The 23,969-nt window shown below is 33.7% G+C and overlaps 1 protein-coding gene across 1 annotated transcript in view; it reads left to right on the top strand.

Annotated features, from left to right (window-relative positions):
• LPP (LIM domain containing preferred translocation partner in lipoma) overlaps positions 1–23,969 on the top strand; it is a 491,757-nt gene that overhangs the window by 117,542 nt on the left and 350,246 nt on the right. The window contains exons 3-4 of the mRNA XM_049775963.1: positions 3,724–3,836; positions 21,500–21,622. Coding sequence (XP_049631920.1) covers positions 3,724–3,836; positions 21,500–21,622 — 236 coding nt within the window. The remainder of the gene's footprint in view (positions 1–3,723; positions 3,837–21,499; positions 21,623–23,969) is intronic.

The raw sequence follows: 23,969 nt of genomic DNA, 5'->3' as shown, positions 1-23,969 counted from the left end.
TTCTAGTGAAAATTCTTCTCCTGATCAATGCATTTTAAAGTCTGGAAAGAATTTGTTGGTAATTAGTTTTACTTAACAGGTGTTATTTTTTGTGTATGAAGTCTTTGGCCAAGTGAGGACAAATTATTCTCTCAGTCATTATTGTACATGCAAGTCTAATTTTAGACAAATTTGCTATGTGTTTGGATTGCTTATGACATTGTGAAGATCTTTTCTTTAACCTTTTGTGGATTTTATTTGAGAGGGTGTGTGCCACTTCTAGCAGTGCTCAGAGCTCAGAGTGTTACTGGTTCTGTGCTTAGAGATCACTCCTGGATGTGATCATGGGGCCATATAGGGCAATGGGGATTGAACCCATGACCATCACATTTTAGGCAAGTTATTTAGATGCCATACTATCTCTCCAGTCCTATTTGAATGGATTTTAAAGCAATGCTTGAGGTTAGGACCTTATCTCCCCATTATTTCTAGTATGCCATCCCCAATATCATCTTTGGATTGGTTAGATAATATTCAGTTATAACATATAGAGTGAGTTTCCTTGATGATTCTAATATTTGACCACTATTTAGAAGCACTAGGAGCAGTTAAGAAAGTTTTGAGTCATATAATCCTAGTAAAAAGAGAGAATATTTTTATCTCTAGAAATGTATTAGGGAAAATGAGATGTAGAAATGTCTTTAATGTAAATCTTTTACTCTTTATAATTCTATAGCTTTAAAGTTTGGAATTGCTAGGAACAACGGCAATAACATCGCCTGGGAATTTATTAGTAATTCAGATTACATTTATTTGAGCCCTGTACCAGACCCAATAAATAAAAATCACTGGGGATAGGATTTGGTAATTTTTATTTTAATGTAAACTGTTAGCTATGCTATGAACACAAGAAGTTTGAGAATTATTGACTAAGTGGATATAGGAAAGACTAAATGGATATAGGAAATTTGTGAAACCTTTAGCAGAATGCCTGGTACGTTACAAGAATCCAGGGAGCAGGAGTCCTAGAGATAGTTCAAGTGAAAAAGTGTGAGTTTCTAAGCCAAATTCCATTCTTATACACTCCTTCACCCAACACCCTGCCAGGTAGGATTGTAGTGGCTCTTGAAACACCAGTGGGCCTAAGCACTGATCCCACAAACCTATATTATATGACTAAGCTAACAGTTGTCTCGACTATCCAGGCACTATTAAATGTAGATTATTTTTAAAATAAAAGAAGTGAGCAAACAGAGTATTTCAAAGTCCTTCACTGTGGCTGAAGGATAGATTTGGCTCTTTTTCAGAAAATTTAGATTCTGATTTTTCAGTATTCTCCAAACACATCTTCTTTAGTTACTGAGCTGTTAAAATACAAGGTAACTTGTTCAAAGAGGAGAACTTGACTCCATATTATATTTTCAAACCATCTCAGATTTACCCAGAAACATTAATTTCAAACGGAAGAAGGAAATTTATAAATCATATGAAAATAGCTGGAAATTCACTTTGCTCCATAGAAATTTTTTCTAGGATATATAAAACTTTTATAAGATGACTTTGAGAGATCTTGATATGTCTACAATTTTGTCTTTTGAGACTAGCCTGTTAGAGATTAAGAAGCTTCTAATTTCATTGAGATATTCTTGATAGTCAAAAATATTAGTTTGGGGCCAGGTGATAGCAGTAGTAAAAGCACCGGCCTTTCAAAAACTGAACATAGTTTGATTCATGGCATAACATGTCCTCCTAAGCAATACTGAGTGTAATTCTGGAAGACCCCAATACAATGGGTAACCTGAGTATTCCAGGAACCATAAGGCCAAAATAGTATCACCTCCTTTGGAGAAATAGCACAGTGGTAGGGCATTTGCCTTGCACGAGGTCAATTCAGAACAGATGGTGGTTCAGTTCCAGTTTTTCATATCATCCCCCAAGCCTGCCAGGAGCGATTTCTGAGTGCAGATCCAGTAGTAATCCCAGAGTGCCACCTGTTGTGTACCCAAAAACAGCATGAAGAAAAAAAAAATTCTGGTGTGTTCCTCCTGATTCTCCTGACTTCCTGAGCACTGCTTGGAGGACTGTCTCAAAAAAAAAAAAAAGACAGGAAGGAAGGAAGGAAGGAAGGAAGGAAGGAAGGAAGGAAGGAAGGAAGGAAGGAAGGAAGGAAGGAAGGAAGGAAGGAAGGAAGGAAGGAAGGAAGGAAGGAAGGAAGGAAGGAAGGAAGGAAGGGAGGAAGGGAGGGAGAGAGAGAAGGAGAGAGGGAGGAAGGAGGAAGGAAGGGAGAAAGGAAGAAAGAAATAAAGAAAAGAGAGAAAGAAAGAAAAGAAAGAAAGAAAGAAAGAAAGAAAGAGAAGAGAAAGAAAGAAAGAAAAGAAAGAAAGAAAAAGAAGAAGAAAGAATAAGAAAAAGAAAGAAAGAAAGAAAGAAAGGAAAGAAAGAAAGAAGAAAGAAGAGAGGAAAGGAGAGAGAGAAGAGAAAAAAAGAAAGAAAGAAAGAAAGAGAAAGAAAGAAAGAAAGAATAAAAGAAAGAAAGAAAATGAGAGAAAAGATAAAGAAAGAGAGATAAAGAAAAAGAAAGAAGGAAAGAAAGGAAAGAAAGAAAGAAAGAAGAAGAGAAAAGAAAAAAAAAGAAAGAAAGAAGAAAAAAAGAAAGAAAGAAAGAAAGAAAGAAGAAAGAAAGAAAGAGAGAAAGGGAAAGAGAAAGAAAGAAAGAGAAGAAAGAAGAGAAAGAAAGAAAGAAAAAAGAAAGAAAGAAAGAAAAGAAAGAAAAAAAAGAAAGAAAGAAAGAAAGAAAGAAAGAAAGAAAGAAAGAAAGAAAGGAAGGAAGGAAGGAAGGAAGGAAGAAAGGAAGAAAAGTTAAATTTACTTAGTATCTAAAGCGTTCATTTTCATTACATCCTGCCCAGATTGTATATAGATTTCCAAATTAGTCATTTTATAATCTAATTTTTTATCTGTCCTACATATACTTTTAGATTAGTTTTATATCATGTTGTAACAGAATGTTCTTTTCTAGGCAATTTTATTAATACTTCACACACAATAAACATAAACTCATTGCGAGACACACAACATACTTGAAAGATTATTTCCATTTTAGCTTTATGTTTTATAATTCACTATGATCATAATACATTCCTGTATTTATACTATATTATAATTTTATTTTTCTGTCCTGATTATTATTACTATTATTATTGTTTATCAATCTATGATGTCTTTCCCTTGTCTTTCAGCCTAGAATTGAATTTCTTTTTATATCTCAATATGTGAGAAATGTAAATCATCCAAAAAGACTTTTCTTGTATCACCATTTGGAATCCAGTTTCTCTCATAGAAGACTGTGCATCTTAAGAAATCATATTTCAATATCCTTATTTATTTACAAGTTTCTTTTCCTAATTGAAATTTTTCTGAATATGAATATCAGACCAGGTCATATACATCTTATTACCATCCTTCCAAGCAGTTCTTTTATACATGGTAAATGTTAGTCAGCAAGACTAATATGTGTCATTTCTAAGTATTGATTTGATTCTTTTATTTTTTAATTAGTTTTTAATTAAACAGTGGTATATTAGAAGTGGAAATAATTGTTTTTACTATAGCAAAATAAGTAGATGTTAGCACAATAAAATGACAATAAAAATCATTGCAAAATTTAAAAGTTTTATATCATTTTATTATAGTAAAATTATGAAATTGCATTCATTACAATGTCCTTGTATTTCCATTTTGTAGGTGATTTTCTTCCACCTCCACCTCCTCCTCTGGATGATCCCATTGTTCTTCCATCTGGCTCTGGAAACTTCCCTCCTCCACCACCGCTTGAAGAAGGTGCTGTCAGGTCTCAGGTAAGATCTTTGATTTAAGTCAAGTTTAGAAGTTGTGTACATGAAACTTCTGGTTATAATAAAGTTTATGAACTCAGTAGACATTTATCCAGAGCCTCAAGTAAGTATTATAATTCTCAAGGAATAAGTTACTGAAAATCAGAATGACCAATTCTAGCTTCTCAGAGTGCCACTATAAGTTCTGAAACAGCAAATGATCTTCCGTTCTAAAGTTTTGTTTTATTCTATTTTTCAGTTTTTATTTTAGTTTATTTATTTTATGTTTCCTGTTGTGTAGAAAAACCTTTTGAGATGTTCTCTGTTCTCAGAACACAGAATTGTGCTTGCCTTTTTTCCTTCATCTACACATATTGCAGTCTATGTGAATAGGATCAATATGGTTAGTCACTGGGAGTCTCACTTTCTAGGCCACATTTCTGTATCAAAACTGTAAATTTCCTTAGGTTTTTTAACTTCTGAATGAGGTTAGAGATGCATATTATATTGATTATATGTAAATATCTTGCTCCAGAGAATATGCCTTGTAGAGAAACTCATGTGGAGTCAGAAACAGATTTGAAAGTCTTTATCTATGTGGATATGAAGTTGCACAAATGTTGGCCTTCCCATTTAAGAAATACCTAGCATTAATATCAAGAAGAGATTTAACACAACAAAGACATGGCATTAGTATTTTTAGAAGGATGATATTATATTACCACTACATTGAACAAAAATATGGTGTCTTTTTAGAAAAGTAAAGAAATGTTTGCAGGTCAATTGGAATGGTTGCTGGCACTTCAAACTCAAGGCTAGGTGAAATTATAAATAATTAGTTGGTAATTAGTGAGTGCATGTTGATCTTATTTGTTTACCTTACTATGTTTACCATTTCTTATGCTCATTTTTAAGGTGGGAGATTCATAAGAAGTAACAGCTTAAATGCTTGTTTTCCCCTGAATTTTTTTCTAATTTTCAGTTTGCACAAGACAAAGAAATACCTTGTTTGTTCAACAACTATTCTGTGCCTCTGTGTTTTAATACTAGGAAATTTGTATTGAAAAACACAGAGTAAAGCTTACTTGTGAAGTAGTGGAGGTAAAGAAGATAAAATTATATCAAAGTACATTGGAACATAATCTGTGCAAGGAGTAAGGGATGCTGATGCCCTAGACTTACTAAGGTGATGATATCTAACTAGTTTGGGGAGGGAATAAAAATAAAGGAGTCAGAGGGCCTTTATACTTTCAGATTTCACCTCATAAATTAGAGCAGTTTATATATAAATATATATGCAAGTTTAATTCATCTGGTTTTTTTTAATATTTTTTCAATTATTTTCAGTCAACTCTAATTCAGCTTAAAAACTAGGTATTTTTTTAAAGTACAAATTTTCTGACTGAGATAAGTAACACATTTTCTCTGTTTTATATTCTCATAAAATTGAAAAAAGAAATATTAGACTTCAGAAATAGGGGTCGGAGAGATAGCATGGAAGTAAAGTGTTTGCCTTGCTTACAGAGGTTGTTGGTTCAAATCCCATCCCCTGAACCTGCCAGGAGCGAATTCTGAGCACAGAGCCAAGAGTAACCCCTGAGCACTGCCAGGTATGACCCAAAAACCAAAAACCAAAAAAAAAAAAAAAAGCAATAGATAAGAGCTCTACAGAATTTATGTTTTATAGAACAGAAATATCTTGGCATATAAAAATAATATGATTGTTTTTGGTCATTTTAATTAATTTTTAAAAATATATACTGTTTCTGGGCCAAAGCAATAGTGCAGTGGTAGGGCATTTTTCTTGCACGTGGCTGATCCAGAATGGACCTCATGATCCCCTGTGTCTCATGTGGTCCCCTAAGCAGGAGCGATTTCTGAGCGTATAGCCAGGAGTAACCCCTGAACATCACTGGGTGTGCTCCAAAAACAAAACAAAACAAAAGAAACCCCCCCCCCCCAAAAAAAAAACCCTGCTGTTTCCCTTTTACATATATTTTTGCTCTCTATTTTTGTCTTGGAGGTATTTCTTAGCATATCATTGATTTCACTCAATTACTTTTCCTTAGTCTTTTGATTCTCATGGATTGTTATGAAAACCATTTTGTTTTACTTAAAATCTTTAGTTCTAAATAAATTTGACCTGGTGTTTTAGGCAGCATTTTAGTGTGTCATCTTGAGAGCAAGTTGTACTTATTCCCAGTATTTTCATATTTAAAAATAAGGTAACTATCTCTAACTTTGCCAATTAAAAGAAATACAAATGGAATTTCAATTGCTTAACCTTAATGCTCATACAGATAATTTGATATTATATCATTGCTATTTAATATAAATAGGGAATAGAATAGTATTTACAAAAGGCATTTAATAAAGTAAAATTCATATATTAAACTTTAATAAAATTACAACAACAATAATATTTCTGTGTATGCCACATCCTGATATGTATTCTAAAATCATGTCTTTGTTTTTGAAAAGAAAGGAAATACATGAAAAGCCTGTTGCCATGTTGGCTTAAATTGTCTGCAAAACAGAAGGAAGCATGTTAAAAAATAAAATAGAGTTTGCCAAATGGAAAAGGACAAATCTGGTAGTAGAAACATGTTAATCCACTATATGGAAGATTGCTAAAAATTTCAAAAAAAAAAAAAAAGATATGCCATCCTCTTGTGTGGCAGTGACTTGGAAAAGATAGTTTCTTGACCTCACTCTAGCCATTTATATACCACCTTAAGATATGAGATATAATGGAATCCAAAGTAATTTAATAACTGGAGAAAATTTTGCACATTTTTTCTCTCAGCCATGGTGAAACCTCATGGTGCCAAGTCCAAATTATAGCTGGTAAATGTGTGTTTTTATGTAGAAGTCTGTTTATATATCTAGTCAAATTTTTAGGCCAGTGCCAATAGAATGTCTACTAAGTGTGACTATAAGAATTATAATTTATAGGACTGAAAGAGACCTTAGAGATCACTTAGTGCGACTTGGGTCAGACAGATATGTGTGTGTGTGTGTGTGTGTGTGTGTGTGTGTGTACACGTGTACGCGCACACGCATTTTCTAGTGTGTCTCTTTGCAAATGGGAAAACAGACCAAGAAGGAAAAGATCTGATCATTTCAGAACAAAGCTTATATTGAATTTGAGAAATGTTTATTCCTGGTGTTGTCCTTTATCATAATATACCAGATGGTTTGATTAAGTGGATTCAGACCAAGGGGATTCAATGCCTTTATGTGATAGAATCAGCTTTTACTGCTGTTTGTATTGATTCCCTTATTTTCTTTTGTTGTAACCTTTTGTTTTCCTCTGCACTAGACAAATGTTTATTATCAAAAATACTTGTTTTAAAAATGTGAGAAAACAAAATTTTAGTAAACAAGTGTGAGATTTATCTTTAAGAATCATGTTTCAAAGAAAGTATTGATACAAAATGATCTATGTCATATATGGGATTTAAAGAAATACAGTAAGATAATGGCAGAGGGTCAAAAACAACACTAGGAGAACTGACCAAAACAGTTATTTTTTTTTTTTAGATTGGAAATCGAGAAGGATTGAAAGAGAGGGATATTGGATTCCTGGTGTGGAGGGAAGATAGGTACACTGGTGATAAGTGAGTGTTGGGATTATTTGCATGGATATTATAACAGCATGATAAGTGACAGAATATCAATTAATTAAGATAACTTACCATTAGGACTAGAGTGTTAGTAGAGGGACAAAGGCACTTGTCTTGTTTACTTTCAACCTTTATTCATTTAGCCTTTGCACCATACAAATTCACATCAACCAAGCATCACCACAAGTATACAATTCCTGAGCACAGACCTAAGAGTAATTTTGAGCCCGGGGGAGAGGGGTCAAAGGAGGGGTGATATGGGATGCATGCTGGGAACAGAGTGGAGGGAGGTCAACATTGGTGGTGGGAATGCCCCTGATTCAATGTCATTATACACCTAAAATTCTACTGTGAAAGATTTGTAATCCACTTTGGTCAAAATAAAAATTATCAATTAAAAAAAGAGTAATTTTGAGTACTACACAGACCATTCTCTATGGGCTTTGGGTTTTCAACCCCGAAATGAATCATGCTGACATCACTGCTTATAGATACCCAGTCACCATATTTCATTCTTATTTTCACTCTTCATTCAATCTTTATAAATTAGACACCTCTTATATGCTAGGCATATAAGTTGGGAATTATAACTTTAGAAATATACAGCAGATGATATCTTGCAATTATCATGATGAGTGAAGTAAGTCAGAAGATGGACAAACACAAAATGAATTCACTGATCTCTGGTATATAGAATAATTGGATAAGAAAATATAATGTTTTAAGGAAGGAGTGCCTACCTCACCCTTGTTCCAGATCTTAGCGGGGGAGAAAGACAGAAGTAAAGATATCAAAGTGGGAAGGAAGTAGATGAGAAAGGGAAATAATAGACTCTTGTTACATTGGTGATCTGAGAGAGTAGTATATCTATCTAAAACACAAACTCCACAACACTGGTAACATGAGATCCAAGGTGCAAACACTAAACTTTGTAATATTTGATTTCATTCACAATATAAAGTTTGCAAGAAAACTGAAAATTATAACCCATCTCTTTCTGATGTTTCGGTTATGATCAGTCCCTTTCAATGTAGCAATTTGTATATTAGTGACTGCAAAGGTGAAAAAGACTTGAAGGATAATGAATTGGGGCATATGGTACAGTACTTTAGAAACAAGTTCTAAAGATACATAGTTTTTCTTTAGTGTTTTGTGGTAGATTATGCCTAGTCATCATGCTTTTGATCAAAAAACTGTCTAAATCTTATGTTGTGGTAGAGAATCGGAGAAGAAGAATTATCTATGACTGGAGATCAGTAATATTCTCGGAAACAATTATAATTGAGCTGAACTTTGATTGTTTAACAGAAGTTAAATTTTCAGATGAGAGAATGTATTTTTCAGCAATAAAATAAAAGAAAATGTATAAAAAGAAGCAAAGCACTCAGAGTATACAATAAGCCTTTATTTTTACTGTTAAATTTACTCTTAAAAAGCAAGTATTTTAATAATGCAAGTATTTGTTACTATATCTATGAGTCACATTATATACATGTTGTTGGTTGTCTAGTAGTGTGTTTACCATATCATCTGGAAAATAAATTTCACTTGAGAGACACTCCATACAGACAGTTTTGAATTCTCTGACTCTTGAGAGAATTAACTGCTAATAAACTGTAGCTTTGAGTTCATGTTGAATTGGTTAGAATTGGCTATAATCAATTTAAAAGAGAAGGAAAATGAGAAAAATCTGAAATGGTTTATGGTCTATATTCAAAAATCATATTAAATTTATATTACATTTACTATTTATTATTATCAATTATTTTGTAAATAAAATAATTATTAATATTTTTTACATTTAAGTATGATTTTTCACTTACATAAAAATTCCTGGCATGTATAGGGTGAGTGGTGGTGGGGCTACAAGTACTGCTTGGGAGTGGGGGGTTGGCAGCACTCTTTGACTCTTTAGAACATGCCACCTGGTTCATTCTGGCCCCTCAACACATGCTACATGATTAAGAACAGGTTATTTGACCTTTGCCAGTAATTATTGTACTTGTCTCTTTAGATTTTTATGGGACTTCCAAGTGATAATGTTAAACTTTGAAGATATTGCATATATTTGACAACTGTAAGGTTTAGTAGATGTATATTGTTAAGGTGTTAGTACAGTAAGTCAGCATTAGCTTGTCTCAGAATTGAAATTTTTTATGGTCATCACTCTCTTTAATTTGCACCACATCTTTTCCAGTGCTCACTAGTGATTCTATTCACTGCTCTTTGTACTTGGTGATAATCATTCTTTTTTCTAAAGAAATGCTCTTATCAAAATCCTGTTGCAGAACAGATATTTTCATTAGTTTTGTAGATCTCTTACAGTTCTAAAATTTAGAGCCTTGGTAACAAAATTTTACCTCTTTATAATTTTTTAGTGCTTTTCAAATTATCTTACTTAATCTTTATATGTGAGAACATCACATATTAATTTTTATAAATGAAAAACAAAAAGAAAAAATTTAGGGCCAAAAAAGTCAAGGCAGCATGTTTAGATCTCACAGGTATCATGGAAGCACTGATTTATTTTTAAGTGGACAAAAACAAAACCGAAATTCATTTTGGAACCTTTAAAAACTCTTGGCTTAACATCAATGCCATTTCAAATGAGAGAATGTAGATGATTTTAAAGTCTCAATGAACACTAAAGTCATCAACAGTAAGTGTTCATGGCTAGGGGCCAGGGCCACCTAGCTAGCTTTATCTCAAATTCTTTAGTGAAAATAAGCAGAACTCCCTCTCCCCCACAAATTCTCTGAAAAATCTCCACATAGACTGAGTTTTATACTTTTTATTCTTGGATTTGGTAAGGAAACCCATTGAGCTCACAAATACTTTAGTGCCTTTGTAGTTTACATAATCCACTCAATGTGGATAAAGAATAATGATCTGAATGAAGGGGTAAAATCATTATAAAACATGCCAGAATCAAACAGTAGGACATTAGCACTTTTTTTTTTATTTTTGAAGCTATTCTGTTCTAGGGGATGTTTTCTGTGCAAGGCTGATGTTATTGGATCTATTCAAAGGTCAAGTATTTAGATAGTCCTTAGTAGATAATTCAAAATATACTACTACATGAAATATTAATTTAATTCCTGGAGAGGTTAAAGTTTTTATTTTACCATTTTATTATTAGCTTTTGTGAATCTAACCTACCCAAAATTCCTATAAATTTCTTACATTCTAAAATGTACTTCCAGTTTTTTAAAACACACACACACACACACACACACACACACACACACACACACAAATATCAGAACTTCATGGCATTTTTCATTTGGGCATTTAAATAATTTATAAAAAGGGAATGGTAAGGATATCTTTCTCTATCTTCTGCTGATGAAAGTACAGGCTCTGAGAGGTTAAGTAATGTTCCAGGTTTCCATGGTATTAAGCATCCTAGGCTGGGATCAAACCCGTCAATCCTCTAAAGCATGCCAAGTTCTCTGTTTTGCTATCAATGTTTTATTGTTAGTCTTTCTTTATATTCTTTTTTCAGTGAAGGACACAAAACACCAATTGTCACTTTCCTCTACATGTACTTTAATTATTTGGAAGCTTTCGCTTTTGTTGTGTTTTGTTGTTGAAGTCTATTCTAATATTACCTTGAGTTTTAAAGAAAAAATTTATCTGTATTTGTATATACAGGAAAAGTGTACTTTGATGTTAAAACATAGACCCAGGTTAAACCTAGTTAAGGGTCTGGGTCTTGACCCTTAAATTGAAATTTTTTCCTTAGTTAGCTTTGATATATATCAAATTTATCAAATATGTTACATTTTATTGCTATATAAAAATAGAATTTGGGATATTTGGAGAAAAGTGTTGGTTGGCAGGTGTTTCTTTTAAAATGGAGAGGACCTTAAATTGTTGTTTTTTTTTGTTTTGGGCCTTACCTGGTGACGCTCAAGGGTTACCCCTGGCTATGTTCTCAGAAATTGCTCTTGGCTTGGGGCACCATACGGGATGCCAGGAATCCAACTGGATCAATCACATTAAAGGCAAATGCTCTACCACTGTGCTATCATTCAGGCCCCAAGGATTTGAAAAATTTTAATGTAAACTAATGAAATGTCAGTGAAAAGAAGAACATTAAAAAATTAAAGCAAAATATAAATACAACGAAGTAATCTACTCCTAAGCAGAACTCATAATATTAGCATTGTAATTTGCTGTTATTTTTGAAAGCAATGGATTTATAATTTGAAAGTCTTTTTATTCTGGAAGAAGTATTGGGGTGATGGAAGATCTAGAGTGGGTAAGATAAGGAAAAGCTCCTTTCTCTGCAACTTGTCTTATTCCCTCTACTGCTTAAAGGAGCTTATGCTTGTCCTAGAACAATCTTTTTTGAATTTTAAAGTATGCATGAAGATAATATGTGAATTAGAGGTTACTCATTTATGAGAGCTCAATTACAGTTTCTTTAGTCATGAACTAGTAAGAGAGTTCTATCTTTTCTAACTTTGGGGTGTTTTGACACTTAGATGAAAATAACTCACTTGATAGTACTTTCTTAATCAGAAAGTTACCTGAAAAATAATTTTTAATATTATTTCCACATCTTTGAGCTTTAATTCCACTAGAAATTAAATTACTTCTATATTTAGAGCATAATTCCTTTCATAGCCTTTAAAAATGGCTTGTTTGACGGCATTGCATATATTTCAAAGAATAAGTATCTCCCAAAGACAAATTTATTTCCTGCTTTTAGTCATAATATATGAACTGCAACATCAGGATCCTGACTTTCTAAGACCATCTCTTAACTTCTGGAGTCCCTGGTAATATCAGAATCAAGTATTTCTTAAATAAATACCGTATTTTCCAGCATATAAATAGACCAGCGTATAAGACTACCCCCTAATTTTGCAGTTAAAACATAGGTTTAGGCCTATATTCGCTGTATCAGACAGAATGTTCCTGTGCTGCATGTGTTCCTGTGCTCATGTACCACAGTGAGCCAATCACAACAAACAAAGGTCCAAAGGTCATACTGTAATAGACTTCTTTTCTGACTCTGGCCAATATGAGCAGGCTTTTGACAGTGTAGATTTGGGTCCAGAACATTGTCTAATTTGCATGCATAAAAAGCCTGCTTGGATTGGCTGAGTTAGAGAGGCGGTCAGAGCAGCCTTGCAGTGATTGGTGCAGGACCGAGTTGAAAAATTCGTTTTGTGGCAATATTCAGATAATTTTCGTTTAGCGGCATAGTGAAACATTTTTCAGGATATACTTGGCGTATAAGACGACCCCCGATTTTCGGTTGACTTTTATTTTGTTTCAAAAGTCGTCTTATATGCCGGAAAATATGGTAATTAAATAATTAAATAAAAACTACAACCAGAATAATATATCATTGCACACATTGAAGAGATTTTATTGCTTTTATTTTCATTTGAAATCAAGCGATTTCATAAGTTGAAGTCTACCTCTAGAGAATTATTTTCATTTTCTTTTTAGCATATTGAAAGTCATGCAGTGTTGTTTTGATAATTCACTTTGACACACTAGGGATAGAAACGAGTTTGTGGTCACTAAATTTTTATAGAAATATTAACATAAAGTTTGTTAAATGTGTCTCTCTTCCTTTATCACTATTTGCCCCATCATGTTTTTCACTGTATACTGGGATAAGTCACAGTCCTAACATGAACTTAATTCATTTTAGCTCTAGAAAAAATGGCTCTTGTGTGTGTTTTCCATTTCCTCTGATTCCCCAATGATGCTTTTTTTAATGACATCTATTTCCTCTTGCAGGCATGTAACACTCTTGATAATTTGAACCTTTTCTCTTCCTCCTTTTATTTTTATTAAACAGAAATTACTTGGTTTCTTAAATTTTTGTGACTATTTTTTTATATTATTTACCAAACACCATTTTTTAATTTTATTTTGCTTTAAATTAGAGTTTCATGTATGTTCTCTTTTACTTTCTCCCTGGAGAAATTATAGCTCTAATAGAGTCAACTTTGATTTTTGTCTTCTTAATAATTTGAACTGGTTATGACACTTGACACTGTCTTTCTCTGACAATGTTGTGTCATTAATGCATAGTTTTTTTTCCTCAGTGAAAACTTTGTGTCTCCTGACATTTTAACATGCCCTAAATTCTACTCATCATCTTTTTTTCCATCACTACTTTTCTGTTAGCACTGTCACCATAAATTTTAGTCTCGTGAACTCTAAAATCTAGTCATTGGTAGTATGCATCATCTTTTATGATTCTGGTCCACATCTGATGGTGCTCAGGGCTTACTTCTGGCTCTATACTCAGATATTATGCATGGCAGGCTCACAGGATCACATGGGATTCCAGAAATCGATCGAGTTCAGCAGTGTGCAAGGCAAATGCCCTAACCACTGTGCTATGGCTCTGGAACAAGGTATGATCTTCTGAAAATTACCTACCACCAATATCTGATTTCTATTTTGCTCAAATATATCTCAGAGCATTGGGTATACTCTAAATGGTAATGAATATACCTAACATGTGCAAGATCCTGAGTTTAAAATTTGGTATCACATGACCAATGTACCTGAGTTCCTCCAGAGTATCCCTAAGTATTGAACCATCATGCTTGTACCTCTGACCTGAACATCACCAGTAGAGCTAAGAAAAAATAAGCCCAGGTACATACAGCACACATGTGTGTATGTACACACATGTATGTATGCATAGTCATATGCATATTCAACATATTCAAATTCACACACAGCACCTCTCTCACTGGCCAGGTTTGCTGGAATTTATTCATCTTCCACTTTGTCCTAACTCATTTCTGCATTATGACTCATTGCTCTGATTCTACTTTCTCCTACTTGAAGCAGCATAACTCTAATCAATCATTCTCAAAAAACCATATTTTCTTCCTATGGCTTCTTTTTTATTGGCTAGAACATTAAGTTCCATTTTTCCATTGATTTTCACAATACTCCATGGTTAATCTCACTCTTTATAGAAGAGTACACCTGATTTCCCACCATTTTCTTTTTTTTTTTTCTTTTTTTTTTTTTTTTTTTTTTATTTAAACACCTTGATTACATACATGATTGTGTTTGGGTTTCAGTCATAAAAGGAACACCACCCATCACCAGTGCAACATTCCCATCACCCAAGTCCCAAATCACCCTCCTCCCCACCCAACCCCCGCCTGTACCCTAAACAGGCTCTACATTTCCCTCATACATTCTCAATATTAGGACAGTTCAAAATGTAGTTATTTCTCTAACTAAACTCATCACTCTTTGTGGTGAGCTTCCTGAGGTGAGCTGGAACTTCCAGCTCTTTTCTCTTTTGTGTCTGAAAATTATTATTACAAGGGTGTCTTTCATTTTTCTTAAAACCCATAGATGAGTGAGACCATTCTGCGTTTTTCTCTCTCTCTCTGACTTATTTCACTCAGCATAATAGATTCCATGTACATCCATGTATAGGAAAATTTCATGACTTCATCTCTCCTGACAGCTGCATAATATTCCATTGTGTATATGTACCACAGTTTCTTTAGCCATTCATCTGTTGAAGGGCATCTTGGTTGTTTCCAGAGTCTTGCTATGGTAAATAGAGCTGCAATGAATATAGGTGTAAGGAAGGGGTTTTTGTATTGTATTTTTGTGTTCCTAGGGTATATTCCTAGGAGTGGTATAGCTGGATCGTATGGGAGCTCGATTTCCAGTTTTTGGAGGAATCTCCATATCGCTTTCCATAAAGGTTGAACTAGACAGCATTCCCACCAGCAGTGGATAAGAGTTCCTTTCTCTCCACATCCCCGCCAACACTGTTTATTCTCATTCTTTGTGATGTGTGCCATTCTCTGGGGTGTGAGGTGGTATCTCATCGTTGTTTTGATTTGCATCTCCCTGATGATTAGTGATGTGGAACATTTTTTTCATGTGTCTTTTGGCCATGCGTATTTCTTCTTTGTCAAAGTGTCTGTTCATTTCTTCTCCCCATTTTTTGATGGGGTTAGATGTTATCAGCACCATTTTCTTTTTTAGTCTTTGCCCATTTATGCTGATTCCTCATTGTCAGCTTGACATGCTAAGCTGTTTCCTAGTGTTTCTTGTTGCTTGAAGCATTGTGCTCTCACAACTGATCATAAACTTTACCCATATTTAAGAGATGATCCTAAATTTCATATTCTTCCTCAGTTTTGGCTTCTATAGCTCATCCAAGTATTTCTTTGATGTAAACATGAAAAGTTTCAGCATATACCACTTTTGTACACTAGTTTAATGTGTTGGATAAAGGAAATGGGAGAAGTTACATACATTTAAGAAAATCAAACTTTTCTATATTTAGTATTGCCATTGTTTGGAAAGTGCAGCCCCTTTTCATGGCAATCTGACATGTGTTTCCTCAGTTCCATTACAAAAAAAGAGGAAAATAAATATGTTTTTTTTGGTAGTGAAAATAGTGAAATAACACAAGTTCCTTATTTTATCTCTTGAAAAAAACCTCAATTGCACTAGACACAGATTCCTCAATCTCAGCTATGCATTGTTAAAGGCTTAAACAGTGAGAATGTTTTCAGCAAAACAGTCCTGCAAGATGTACTAGCCCCAGAGATACAGGCAGGAATGGCAATGGGAAGGCATGGTGTTCTAGTGATCTTTCCTTGTCAATTCATGAATTGGCTAGTTCCAGAATCTTCCCTGAGAATAAGTAATATGAACTAAATACATATATAGGTAAATAGTAGCAAAGTCCCTTGATAGCTTCTCTGTTTGAGTCTCTCTTTGTTGTCACTCTTGGAAAAATGTTTGTGTGTGTGTGTGTGTGTGTGTGTGTGTGCCTTATGCAGAGTATTTTAATCAAGTTAAATTAATCAGTGCTCACTGCTCTTTAGTCACATTGATGATAGTTTTGAGATTTTCCTAATGTGAGTCTTTTTTTAGTGACCATTAGGGCACAATAACTTTTGGAGGGTGAGTAGAATAAACTTATCTCCATTTAGATGCATCACTATAACATAGAATCAGTTGACTATTAAGAAGTGATGATAATGGTAGAATGGTTAGGAGTTTATTGCAGTTGAGGACTTCAATTAGGAAATGGCCACCACCTTGAGAAAGATCTTGTAAAGAGTCATTGAAAGGGAAATTTAGGAGAAATGGAAGTGTCTCAGATATTTTCAGGAATACTCAGCCAAACAATATAGGAAATTTAATAGAGGAAATGTTGATATCAATAAGTGAAGATTAATGAGAGATTTTATTGTCTCCAAATATCAACAATTCTGTTGAGATAAAACTGTGACAGTGGAGTGAGAAAAAAATCTATTACTATAATTGAGCTAATTTGTGGAGATTTCTGTATTATTATTATTGGTTTATAATTGAATATGTATTAAGATGCAGCAGGGTGCAATGAATAATGCTAAGCTAGATTTTATTTATCAGAGAGCTCAGGGGATTTCATAAAAACCAACAAATGGAAAGTCACAGCACCCTCTGAGGTGGTAAATATCTTTGCCATTTCTATGAATGATGAAAAGTGAAATAGATTTTGTTGGCTCTGTTGACACTATGGGTGAGAACATAGAACTGTCAAATGAGAGAAATATTTTTTCCTCTTTTTTGAAAATTGAGTTAGTAAAGAATTCTCTTTACATATGTTAGGGTTGTGAGATTTTAATTAAATTGTTCCAGTTATTACTAGCTTTCCATTAGAACCAGTAAAACGAAATTCTAAGCCAGCTTATTTCAAATTCAATGTGGAAAACAATTGGGGTGGAGAAAGGAATAGCATAAAGCAGATGATTTGGTTCTGCCCAAAGGTTTATATTTGGTAAACATGGAAGTGAATTAAGAGAGATTAAATTGCTTCTGTGCTTGCCTTGGAAGCTCAAGTCTTATCCTTTTTATGAGATCTGTCATTAGTTCCTAACTGTGCCCTAAATAGTAAAATCCATCAATTAGATAATCATGAAACCTACTTTCTCCCAACTTTTATATAAGATCTAGTATATGTGTACCATTCATCATCACGTGGGTCTCAAAACTTTATCACCTGGTTTTCAATTTGTTCAGTTTCTTTAGCTAATTGTCTGTTGTTGGGCACCTGAGTTGTTCCAGATTTTGGCTAGTATAAATAGTGCAGCAATGAACATAATGCAGAGAGCATTTTTGTATTGTGTTTTTTTCTCATTTTGTTCCTAGGGTAAACCTCTTGGAGTGATTTTTCTGAATCATATCGAAGCTTAGCTTCTATTTTTGGGGTCACACCCAGTGATGATCAGGGATTATTCCTGGCTAAGTTCTCAAAAATCTCTCTTCGTTCGGGGGGACCATATGGGATGCCAGGGATCCTGGATCATCCATGTGCAAGGCAAACACCCTATCGCTGCATTATCACTCCTACCCCATTAAATTCTATATTTGAGGAATAGTCATATTTTTTTTCAAAAAGTTTGGACCAGTCTGCTTTCCCCCCAACAGTGAATGAGAACTCCCTTCTCCCCGCATCTGCACATCACAGGTTCTTGTTTTTGTGATGTGTGCCAGTCTCTATGGTGTGAGATGATATTTCATTATTGTCTTGATGAGCATCTCCCTGAGGATTTGTGACAAGGAGAAATTTTTTATGTGTCTTTTGGCCATGTGTAATTTTTCGTTGAATGAAAGTTTATTAATTTCTTCTATTGGAAAATTTTGTGTGTATAAAACACCATATGTAATCATAAAGTTATCATAAATATAATATGAGGACTAACATTTTATTTATTCAAGACATAGGCTGGGTAGACATTAGGCATCACAGGACATGCAAATGATACCTCAGAATGAATAAAGTGACATGGAATTTCTGCCTATTTTGCCCATCGTTTCAATGATAGTTTATGACATTCTCTACTTCTCTATTTATTGAACTCTTCCTAGTCCTTCAGTAAGAAGGGCATTTTTAGGTTATTTCTTGGGATTCTTCCCAAAATAGTGGCCTACATATAAGCCTTTGTCCCATGTTTTTCACTATTTTTTCTCAGCATCTGCCAAAACTATAATAATAATGAAACCTCTCTTTTTATCATGGAAAATATTTATATTGTGATTACATTCATTTGGGATCCATAAAATATAGAAAAGATTCAGCTTTGGAAAAATCATTTTTTGTCAGTTAACTGGTAAAGCAACATGATGTGTGGGAGTTTAGAGAAGATATACTTATAATTGTATAAGATTTTTTTTACCTAATTATGTAACTGTGGTCTCTGATATCTAGCATAATATTCAGCTTAGTAAACTAATTCTTGAATTACTGGTCATGAGAGAGTAGGTCAGATACCCAAAAGGAGTTTTATCATGGGTATTGGACAGGACTCAAGATATTAGAAATTTAACCTTGAGAAAGTAGTCTAATTAATCCAAAGTGGCGACTGAAATAGAGAAGCAAAACTTGTATGAGAATGTCAGATATAATGGGGATAGACCTATGTTTAGGTCTGCCATAGTACTAAGCCTGAATCTGTGAAATTGTATTAATCTAATATAGAAATTTAAAAACACTGAGGATTAAGTCCTTCCAAATGGAGGAAGATAAAGGAAACATAAATAATTGAAGTCTTGCATGCATAGGCTGGTTGCACACTCTTAATTAGTTCTTTAGCTGTATGGCTTTAGGTAATTCTGTGACTTTTATATCTCTGTGGTTAGATAGCCCACTATTTAGTGTATGGGCAGGTGACGTGACTTGGCTATAGTAAACTAGAGCTGTTGAAGATCTGACTTAATTCTGTCTCCTTAATATATCCCAAGGGAACAGTTAATGAATGATACTCCCCTTAAATAGAAGAATAATTAACAATAGGTATATTATTCATATTAATATATAGTTACTGGATACTATAATTAATGCTATTTATGAAAATTATCATAATTATAGTACATTAAAACTTACAGATTATTTTCCCATCCATTTGGTTATCAGGATCTTTCGACATCATTCAAACAGGATGGGAAGATGTTCTGTCTTATAGATGAGAACATTAGGCCTGGGGAGGACTTAAACCAAATTCCAGTTGCCAATTACAAATATATTCTGTCTATATCCATACAGAAAAAAATTATCAAATTTTTTTCAAATTGCATTTTACATGTATATAACTAGTTTAGAGTACAGAGAGAGATTTCAAAGTGGTGGTGTACCACCTGCCTTGAAAATCGAGGCAATAGTTTTATCCCTGGCAGTTTATGGCCCCTGCAACACTATTGTGTATAATTTTATTGGTTACCAACACTATAACTTTGTAAATATCATTAGCCTCTAGCATAGAACTGTCAGACACACATAACTGGGTTAAGAATTGCATGGAGTAACATGTGGACCCTCAGCACTATCAGGCATAGTCACTCAACATCCCCCCAAGACACACAAATGAGATTTACATTAAATTTTATTCAGTGATTTCTATAGTTTCCTATTCTACTTTTTTCAGAAGACATATTCCATATGATACCTGTACTTCATAGTTATTAATACATTATTGTATAAAAGTGAAATCACTTATGATACAAAGATTAGCACATTGCAAGCAATTATAAAAATGCAAAAGCCCACTGGGCTTATGGAGCTGTCTCAAACTGGGTATTCAGATAGAATTATTGCAAGCCTATTATTTTACTCTTTTTCTTGATTTGTGACAAGAGATAGATGAGGGACATTTTTCAAGGACTAACATGAATATGGACACAGGCTTACACAAGTACATTTACGAGCATACCACTCCCATCAGACCTCAAGCAACTTATCTTGAAAAGATGTTGAAATAAAATTCTTATTGAATGGAACTAGGGATTTGTTTGTCATTTTTATCAGCAATAGTTTTCAATAGTTTTCCAGAAAACTGAGAAATTTTTCATCATTATACTCATATTTTTCATGGGGGAATTGAAGATAAAAAAACAAATGTACATATTGCGATAATATTAAGTTGTGATAGTGTGAGAAAAACAAAAAAGAATGTGCCTAGCTGTGATTAGAAATTGCAAAGGATTAACTTATACTTGCTTAATTTATAAGGGATAAATCATTGAAACTGATCTTCTTAGGTCTCTTTTATGCAAGAATTTAGAGTTTCGGGAATTAGGAAGATGATTTGGTAAGCGTGTTATTCAGGAAAAGGAAATACAGATCTCGGAAGGCAACTATTTACTATCAGAAATGTTACAATTCATTCAATAAAATGGATACACTGATTCTTAGAATATTACAAAATGTAATGCTGAATTGTTGGCACATCATTTAGTTATTGTTTTCTTGATAAATGTTTTTTTTTACTAAATTCTACTAGGCACTACATTTTATATATATATATATGTATATATATATATATATATTCAAGTACATAAGAATTACACGAATTATACCAATCTCACTTTATTTATGATTGAGTCTAACTGCACAGACAATTAGGTTGAATTCCTTAGAGACAGTTCTATCATATAATCATGACTATTATTATTATTATTATTATTATTATTATTATTATTATTATTATTTCACCTTAGTAAATGGCTAAATGCCAAATAGCTATTGATTTGGTCGATAAAACTGTGTTGTAGATGATGGAGGTGTCTGCAAGTGAATTTTGAGATACTAGTGATGGAAAGAGGACACTCCTGTGGTCCTTTCATTTTGGAACATTGTATGCATAGAACTCTATTATTAAAAGTATTATAGATCTGAGTGTCTCGATAAAGATCTGGAAAGTATTTTAACTCACTTTGCTTCAAAATTCCAGACCCCATCCCCCTTATGTTTAATTGCCTAAAAAAATGGGTGCACTATGATTATAAGCATGAAAGTTTCATGTTTTTAAGCTTTCAAAACCACTACTTCTATCAGTGTCCACATTCCTTCATCTCTAATAATGTATTTCCTTCTCCGCTGCCATTCCGCCACAGCTCAGTTTTGTGGAACTGTTTTCATGTTCTATTCTATTGCTATGCTTCATTATATCTCATATATGAACAAGATTATTCTCTTTATGTCCCTTTCCTTCTGCTATTATTACATACTGCATTTTCCCTTTGTAAAATATCTTTTGGTACTTGCAGGGAAATCCTGGAAGTAAGACTATTGAAGAGAGACGATCAAGCCTGGATGCTGAGATTGACTCACTGACTAGCATCTTGGCTGACCTTGAGTGCAGCTTGCCCTACAAACCTCGACTTCCTCAGGTAAAAAAATGGTCTATGTCTCCCATTGTCTGCCACAGCTGTTATTTTCCTTTATGAAGAATAAGCTGATTCTCAGTTCATTTTACTTTTCTTTAAATCTCTGTAGGAAAAATGTCTTTCTTTTATTATTTTTTAATTTTGGTTTTGGGCCACACCCAGTGACGCTCAGGGGTTACTCCTGGCTATGCACTAAGAAATCGCCCCTGGCTTAGGGGACCATATGGGACTCTGGGATCAAACTGCTGTCCATCCTAGGTTAGCAAGTCAAACACCCTACTTCCTGCACCACCACTCCGTCCCAAATCTATTATTTTATATCAACTTGTTACTTAATGGAAGTGTTCTGAGATTTTATTATAAATTTTTGTTGAAGTGCTATAATTTACAAAATTATTATTTTTTAATAATATATTTAAACACCTTGATTAAAAACATGATTGTGATTAGGTTTCAGTCATGTAAAGAACATCCCCCCTTCACCAGTACAACATTCCGAACACCAGTGTTACAAATATCCCTCCACCCCCCACCTGTACTCTAGACAGGCTTTCCAGTTCCCTATTTTATTCATATGGCTATGATAGTTCTCAGTGTAGTTATTTCTCTAACTGCACTTGCCACTCTTTGTGGTGAGCTTCATGAGGTGAGCTGTAACTTCCTCCCTCCTCTCTTTTGTCTCTGAAAATTATTATTCCAAGAATGTATTTCATTTTTCTTAAAACCCATAAATGAGTGAGACCATTCTGCATCTTTCTTTCTCGCTGACTTATTTCACTAAGCATAATAGATTCCATGGTCCATCCATGTATAGGAAAATTTTTATGAATTCATCTCTTCTGACAGCTGCATAATATTCCATTGTGTATATGTACCACACTTTCTTTAGCCATTCATATGATATAAGATTTTGATTCTATATTATTACATGAGCATGAACACTAGGGCCAGAGTTTTGATGGCTTCTTTAAAAAAATTAAGGGTTTTGCAACTCTTGGTGAGGATAGGATCCATTTGCACAACATGTTTTGTAAGTCATTAGAAGACTAATTCTCAAAATTCAGTAAGGAAATTAAGCATGAATGCAAGATGGCTTTATAATTGAAAAATTAATAAGGAATCAAAATATGCTTTAACTTATTACTATAAAAATGCTTTGTTTTGAATATACTTTTTAAAAGTTGTAAGATTCAAGAATGCAATACGTAACTCATTGTTTTACACATAATATAGGTATAAAATATCAGAGACAGGAAACTGGCATTACTTATTATTGAGCCGCTGTGTTCAGACCAATTTTAAGCCAGCATTCATTACTGAACATTTTTAGTTCTATGAAATTCTATCCCAAGCAAAAATCGGTAATTCTTAGACTGATACAGAGATATCCCCCTACCACAAAAATCCTACTATATTTTACTGAAAGAAACATATATGTACTTTTGATTAATAATGAATTTTATAAGTACTTTCTTGTCCTGTACATCTGCAACTATTGACATGCCTTCCTGTCAAGAGTTTTGTCAACTCAAGGTTGACCACTTTGATCAGCAGACATAATTCCTTAGAAATCAGTCCAGGTTTTCCCATGCTCAATTCATTTTTATTAAGCAAGAGTTTATTTCCATTGTACGGATTGCAATAATTTTTTTTCAAACATTTTCGCACTGGAGAACATCTGAGCTATTGTCAGTATTTTTCAAGTATAAAAAAATTATGAAAAGTGATGCAGAGATATTTGTTTGAACACAACATTTCATACCTCTGAACTAATCCAAGGGTACAATTTCTGAATCCATGGAGTTAATATATGCTTATTTTGTTAAAATAACTATGAAAGAGGTAGTATTTGCTTTTGGTTATATAACTTTTTATATTTTATATTTTTATATTTTATTGGCAATATATGAGTGCTCTAGCTTCTCTACATCTTGCCAAAATATATAGCTCTGTTTAGTTATGTGAATACTTGTGCAGTTATATATGCATTTACTTTTATCCCATCTCTGAAATTTAAGTTGTTTATTTTTAAATTAAGATAAGATCATTATCAGATGCAATTCTATAATTGGAATAATGAATATAAAAGTGTATTTCTGGGGCCGGAGTGATAGCACAGCAGTAAGGTAGTTAGTTCCCTTGCATGCAGCCAACACAGGACAGTTCCGTTTCTATTCCCAGCATCCCATATGGTCCCCCAAGCCTGCCAGTAGTGACTTCTGAGAGCAGATCCAGGAATAACCCCTGGGCACCGCCAGATATGACCCAAAAAAACAAAAAAAGAAAGTGTACTTCTGGGTCTACAGGGAACACACAGCAGTAGATGTTTGCCTTGCACACAGCTGACCTA

This window comes from Suncus etruscus, chromosome 6 (genome assembly GCF_024139225.1).
Source record: "Suncus etruscus isolate mSunEtr1 chromosome 6, mSunEtr1.pri.cur, whole genome shotgun sequence".
NCBI lineage: Eukaryota > Metazoa > Chordata > Mammalia > Eulipotyphla > Soricidae > Suncus > Suncus etruscus.
The sequence above is the reverse complement of the archived record's forward strand: the minus strand, read 5'-3'. Positions and strand labels throughout refer to the sequence as shown.